We start from the raw sequence: 7,448 nt of genomic DNA on the forward strand, positions 1-7,448 counted from the left end.
GTGCACCTCACACAAGCTATGGTATTTTTAATTGCCTCATATGCATGTGAGAACTGGACAATGAATAAGGAAGACTGAGGAAGAGTTGATGCTTTTGAGCTGTGGTGTTGGTGAAGAATGCTGAAAGTACCATGGACTGCTAAAAGAACTAACAAATCTGTCCTGGAGGAAGTGCAGCTGGAATGTTCCTTGGAAGCAAGAATGGCCAGACTTCGTCTCACCTACTTTGGTCATATTGTCAGAAGGGACCATTCCATGGAGAAGGATGTCATGCTTGGTAAGGTGGAGGGGTTGAAGAAAGAGGGGAAGGCCCTCAATGAGGTGGATTGACACAGTGGCAGCAGTGATGGGCTCAAGTACAGCAAGGATCGTGGAACTGGAGTGGGACCGGGCAGTGTTTCGTTCTACTCTGCATAGGGTTGCTATGAGTCAGAGACGACTCCACAGCACCTAACAACAACATAACATGGAATGCTGGGTAATTTTTTGTTTTGATCTGGTGGTGATTACTTAGGTATAGTCATTTGTTTAAAAAAAAAAAATCTAAAGCTTATGTGCTTTCTTACATGTATGTCATGCTACATTAAAAAATTTTATAAGAAAAGAAAGAAGGAACTTTCTTACCTGAATTGGGAAATATAAGGGCTAATAAGGGAATTTATTAAAGGTTTAGGAGGTAATATTTTTTATACTTACATATCCTCTGTGCCAAATACAGTGCCTACCTAGCACAGAGTCAATGCCTAATTAATATTTGATAAAATAAAAGAATCACCATGAACATACTCAGCAAATTTTAGAAAATAATGTAACACACCTTATATCTTGAAATCAGTGTGATTTTAGAGCAAAAAATAATTGCTTTGTAGAGAACCATAAATTTATGAAATTATTTAACTCAGAGATGACTTAAACTGACACTATAAACAGATGCAAGGAAAGTTGGAGAATAACATGCTGTCCACACATGGTTATTATAGGGAAGTAGAATACTTGTGGAATATCTCTACCTGACTTTCCTATGTAGCATAGTGGACAATAGTCAATCTCCATGGTATCACCTTGGTAGGAAATTCTACTCAATGGATCATTAGTTTGAGCCACAACACATTTCTTACATTCTTAACGGTGAGAGTATATGAAATTGTTATTCAAAAAGTCATCTTTAAGAATCAGTAATGTCATTTATATTAACATGTTATTTTTAAGGATCCTTCAGGTTTGCCTTTCTTTTCCTGCAAATAAAAGAACAAATGCCAAGAAAGTGCCAGTATCTGACCAGCATAGTATACTGAAAAGTATTTGAAATACCATAAATTCTTAGGGAAGAATAGAAGTAGTCAGACTTTTACATTAAACCCTATCTGTAACCTGCCTCCAACCCAAAGTACTTTTATGCAAAATCCACTGTCTTCTGAGTTCCTGACTATAGAAGCTTCATCTTGCACATACACAGCATTGACACATTCAAAGAATTTTTCTTCGTCTTCTGGACATATATAATTACTTCTCCTAGATTTTGGCTCAATGTGGGCAAAAGCTTGGAAACATGCTTTACTTGAAAACCAGCAACAATCCTTTATACTTGAAAGCATAAGAGCCATGCTTTTTGAGACAGAAGGTCTCTTACTAATTTATTGATCTAGACAAGAAATATTTGAGGACAGTAATGAATAAGCTCTAGCCTCAAGATGATTACAGCTAGTTTGGAGGAGTGAGACAGATACACCAGTAAGCACAGTACAGTGTAGATGGCACCATACTGCATTAAAAGAGAGTAGAGAAAGTGCTGGAAAAGTTCAGAAGGAGGGTGTGATGGTAGAATGGAGCCTTGAAAGACAGGAGGAATTTTGACAGAAAAAAGGTTTTGTGTATGTGTGTGTATAGACAAAGCAAGAGGAGCAAAAGTAAAAAGGGAGCAGGGAGAGTCCCGTTTTTCTGCAGGATGTGAAGGGGAAGGAGAGGAGATAAACCTTTAAATGGTACCTTCAGAAATTGTAAACAATACCAGCGGGGAGCTTTTGGAAGCTTTTTTAGTGAGCAGTCGGGGCTATAAAATAATATCCCAAGATCAGTCTGTCTGCACTGTCAGTCAGTTGGAGGTGGAGGGACGCTGATCATTGGGAGACTGGTTGAGAAGTCTTGTATTACTCTATGTGAAATGTCATAGGGCCTAATGTATAGGGTACTGATGGTATGTAAAGAGAGTAGAATCTGTGGATCTTGGCTCTTGCTTTAGGGGTGGGGGCCATGCTGAGGATCCTGTCTACATAGAGGCCTCACAGTTTTCATTGTAGATGGGTGGTGCCTGTCCTTCGTAACTCTTCCAGGACCCTAGAACGGAGATGCATTTAACTGCCAGAATGTGTGTGAATTTGGGGACAGGCTTTCTGAAACACTCTCTCATTGGCATTACAGTGCTTGGAACAGGGCTGCATTGCTCCATTTCAATAGAAGCAGATGAAGTTCCCCTCTAAGAGTGCAAAATATGTCCACATCTGTCAGTGTTTAACATTTTATGAAGCAAAAAAATCAGGACCCTAAAAATACTGCTAGAAAACAAATACAGTGGAAAACCTGATGAATGCTAACTTCCCTTAAAGAACGCACCTTCTTTCCATCCTATCTTGGGCAGCTGCTTTCTGCTCTTGAGCTGTCTTGAACTTTGCATGCTATACTCCTCCAAGAAGGGGAAAAAAAAAAAAAAAAAAAACCCAGGGATTGGGCTGTGCAGATCAATAGGGCTCATGATATCGTAGTTCTTATTTAGCTCGCTGGTTAGAATGCATTCCTAAACAATCAAAACCTCAGAATTTAGATCCATTGGGACGAGAAATCTGAGACTGAGGCCAAAGAAAACCTAGTGGCAAAAGTATTGCCAAATTAAAATACAACATTGTTAACCAATTGCTGGGAAGTTCTGACAATGTAGTGTTTTGTAACTGTTGGTAAATCAAATGGCCATGGCATCTTTTGCTAACTCAGGTTACAGTGTGTAGATAGGATGAAAAGTCTAACTTATTTTTCAAAATAAATAAATCTAAATCTTTGCAAACTGCTTTCTGTTTTGTGTATATTCGTTTTATCAGTATGTGTCTTCAGAAGAAAAGAAAATAAAAAGATTTTCACATGGAAAACAAAATAAGTTCTTTTGTGTTAAAAATGAGAGAAGCCAAAGACCCTTATTCAAATTATTTTTTGGAGCAACATATTCCTTTTACCCTGACAGACTGACTGAGTTTCAGAACCTGTGGATGTTCTCCCTTCATTTACTCACTTCAGGAGAAAACCAGGCCAGGGAACTTGAACCAGTACTAAATTCATACCAACCTAGTTAGCATTTGCATATGCTTGACCCTTCCAAGGGAAAAAGCTTCTGAACCAAATCTAGCCCAACCCCAAAATTCTATTGTCAAGTCCTTGGGAATCAATAAGTTATTTTTAGTTTCTAGTTAATTGATTGATGTGAAGAAAGTAATACTGTTGCCTTTATAACAGCATTGAGTGCCTGTTATATTCTAGGAAACATGATAAACAATTTACATTTAAATAATGTAATGCTCCCATTGGCCCTCTAAGATAAACCATTTGCAAGTAATGAAAAGAGGGATTAAATGGTTTGCCCAAAGTCGCATAGCTGGTAAGTGGCATAGTAGGACTGGAACTAAACTCACCTGATACCAGAGTTCATATTCTTAGACACTCTAACTCCCATGATGAGCAAGACACCATCTTGAGCTGCTTCCCAAGTTCCTACTCTTAACCCAGCACCAATATTGTTCAGTAAAGAAACTCATGCCTAATCCCACTAGAGTGCTTTGCTTTTAGTTGTCTTTCCTCTTCCACAATTATCTCTAGAGAGAGATGCTCTGAGCAGAGTGACTCCCACCTCCAAGGTAAGGTTTTTTGTTCATTTTAAGAGAGAAATCTATTATAAAATGTTTCCACCATTTCAAATTAGTCAACTAAGCCCAATGAATTTATTGTAACACTACCATTGTGGCACATAAAATTGCATTTTCATCAAAGCACCATGTCTTAGGAATGATTCATGTATCAGTAATATGCCATATGGGCAAAATAACTTTCTTAATGTCCCATTTTTAAAATGGCCACAGGGGAGCTTGGCTGGGGAGAAGTAGTAAGGGAAATAAAGGAAATGCTGCAGAAAATGTTGACTGCTTAGCTGTGGGATAATGTGTAACCTGGCCGGTATCCCTTGCCCTGTGGGTAGGTTATACTCCATCAAGAAGGCCACATGGATGATGGATTAACACTACAGAGATGCCAACGTGAGGAGTCCCAGGCTGCTCGGATCATACGGAACACAACAGCTTTATTCAGTCAGGTTGTTAGGTAAGTTAGCTCCTTCCTTTTTCTGTCAGTTTCTGCTCTGTAGTTTTGCAACCTTCCCCACTCTTTCCATCCAACCTTCCCCACTTTTTTAAAATACAGGCAGTCCCAGGTTATGAATGAAAGCTGTTCCTAAGTGTGTCTTTAATTCAAACTTATAGGTATTGTAGGTAGTTGGATCTGGTACATACGGTTTTTATTTAGCCTTACTTTAGTGCAAGAGAAGGCTCCTAGTGTTTTCAGTGATTTAAAAGCTTCATATGCAGCAAGTGAAGGTAATTGTGATGAGGAATTTATTGAGAGTTGTTCTTCTCACTGTTATGTGCTGTCGAGTCAGACCCAACTCATAAGGGTTGGTTTATATTCTTGCCCATGCCAAAGAAAGTGACTCGGTAGAATGTGGAAATTATCGAACAGTATCATTAATGTCATATACAAGTAAAATTGTGCTGAAGATAATTCAAAAATGATTGCAGCAGTATATTGACAGAACTTCCAGAAATTCATGGTGGATTCAGAAGAGGATACCATTTTGATTTCAGGTGGATCTGGCTGCAGAGCAGAGAATACCTGAAAGATGTTTACCTGTGTTTTACTGACTTTGCAAAGGCATTAGACTGTGTGGACTGTAGCTAATTATGGATAACACTGTGAAGAATGGGAATTCCAGAACACTTCATTGTGCTCATGTGGAACCTGTGCATAGACCAAGAGGCAGTCATTTGAATGGATCAAGGACGTACTCATGGTTTAAAATCAGGAAAGATGTGTGTCAGGATTGTATCCTTTCACCATACTTACTCAATGGGTATGCTGAGCAAGTAACCTAAAAATATGACATCAGGACTGGAGGAAGACTCATTAATAACCTATGATATGTAGATGATGCAACCTTGCTTGCTGAAAGTGAAAAGGACTTGTAGCACTTATTGATGAAGATAAAAGACTACAACCTTCAGTGTGGATTATACCTACTTTAAAAAAAAAAAAAAAAAAACTCTCTAAACTGGACCAATTAGCAACATCATGATAAATGGAGAAGGGTTTTAAGCTGCCAAGGATCCACATTCACTGCCATAGAAGCATAGTCAAGAAATCAGAGGATGTATTGCATTGGGCAAATCTGCTGTAAAATATCTCTTTGAAGTGTTAAAAAGCAAAGATGCTACTTTGAAGACTAAGATGTATGTGCCAGACCCAAACCACGGTCTTTTCAATTGCCTCATATGCATGTGAGAGCTGGACAATGAATATGGAAGACTAAAGAAGTGATGCTTTTAAATTACGATGTTGGTGAAGAGTATTAAATATATCATAGACTGCCGGAAAAAATACATCCATCTTTGAAGAACTACATCCTGAATGCACGTTAGAAGTGAGGATGGTGAAACTTTGTCTCACGTACTTTGGACACGTTATCAGGAGGAACAACCAGTCACTGGAGAAGGGTATCATACTTGGTAAGGTGGAGGGTCAGCAAAAAAGGAAGATCCTCATTGAGATGGACAGACACAGTGACTGCAGCAGTGGACTCAAACACAGCAATGATTGTGAGGATGGTTCAGGACTGGGGAGTGTTTCGTTCTGTGCATAGGGTCGCTATAAGGTAGAATTGACTTTATGGCATCTAACTACAAGAATGGGATGGTTCAGTCATTTCAAAGTGAGGGCAAGTTTACATAATATTAAAGGGCAAGTATGAATTCCCTAAGTCGGACTGTTTGTAACCCAGAAACTTACTGTATGATGAGTGTTATCAGGAAAAAAAAAAAAAAAAGACCAGCAAAGAGTTGTACCAGGAACAGCTTGTGACTGAAACATACTTCCCACATGTGACCACTTACTGTCGTCTCTCTGTGACCAACAAATTCCAGGTTCCATTGGCTGTTCAGGTGTGTGGTGAACACCAAAGGTCTTTTTGTGAAAATAGCTGGCATGCTTTAATTCCCTTTTGCATTGCTGTGCAAAGAGAAGAGGAGAGGGGAAGACATAATCCACTATCTCTGTTGTATTTTAAAAAGCTTATTCAGAATTGTTGCTGTGACTTGGATCAAATTAAATTTGCATTGGAAGCTTTAGGTTTCATAAAGTACAACTGGGACTCAAGTAGGAAGAGTAACTGAGCTGTCTGCTTGGGTCATAATCCCTGCAGCCTAAACAATGCTGCCAGAACAGTACTGTGTTTGCCAATTACAGGGAGGATTCTTTTATAAACAGTGCAATGTTCCAAGCCATTCTTCTCTTGTAGGAAAATCTCTCTAAAGTCTCTCTAAATCCTTTAAATTGGATGTGTGTATTCACATGAAATGAATTTTTTTTTATTATATCTTTACTTGTCTTCCTGTTGAAATACTGTGATCCAAGGGATGTAAATTAGTTAGCATATAGGCTAAACTGCTGTTGCAGTCCAGGGTAAACTTTGATTTGCCTTCTAAGTAACGGTATAGATTGAGCAGGTGGTTAGGGAAAATAGGCAGCCCTGCTAGTAGGGCTTACCTTTCTTCTATCTTCTTGCTTTTTCATTTTCCTACATCTGTGATTTTTCAGGTATATCACTGGGCACATCAGCATCACCTGAGAGGGAACTTGTAAAAATGTAAATTATCAGGTTTCAGCCCAGGCCTACTAAATCAGATACCTTACTGTTAGTTGCTGTCAAGTCATTCCAATTCAAGGTGACCCCAGGTGTGCAGAGTGGAACTCCATAGTTGTTTCAAGGTTACAACCTTTTAGAGCAGATGGTCAGATTGTCTTCTGAAATACCTCTGAGTATATTTGAACGACCAGCCTTTCAGGTAGTATTACAGCACGTAACCATTAACCATGTGTGTCTCCCAGAAACTTAGGTTTTAACAGGCCTGCCGGGTGATTGTTTTTGTTTTTTTGGTTTTTTTTAATTGTGATTTGGGTGAAGATTTACACAGCAAATTCACTTTCCATACAGCACTTCACATATATTTTGTCTCATGACATTGACCACAGTTTACCACAATGCAACAGCTCCCCTCTCACCTCCCCACAGTTACCTCTTCCCAGTGTCCATCCCTCCATGGACTCCTGCCCCTGAGCTGTCTCCCTGTGCATAAGCAGCCCTT

At 39.1% G+C, this 7,448-nt stretch overlaps 1 protein-coding gene across 1 annotated transcript in view; it reads left to right on the plus strand.

The window, feature by feature from the left end:
- Positions 1-7,448, plus strand: part of RYR3 (ryanodine receptor 3) — a 585,899-nt gene that overhangs the window by 156,425 nt on the left and 422,026 nt on the right. Inside the window, exon 12 of the mRNA XM_007940521.1 lies at positions 4,235-4,356. Coding sequence (XP_007938712.1) covers positions 4,235-4,356 — 122 coding nt within the window. The remainder of the gene's footprint in view (positions 1-4,234; positions 4,357-7,448) is intronic.

This window comes from Orycteropus afer, unplaced genomic scaffold (genome assembly GCF_000298275.1).
Source record: "Orycteropus afer afer isolate SDZICR_OR568_19922 unplaced genomic scaffold, OryAfe1.0 scaffold00068, whole genome shotgun sequence".
In the NCBI taxonomy this organism is placed as follows: domain Eukaryota; kingdom Metazoa; phylum Chordata; class Mammalia; order Tubulidentata; family Orycteropodidae; genus Orycteropus; species Orycteropus afer.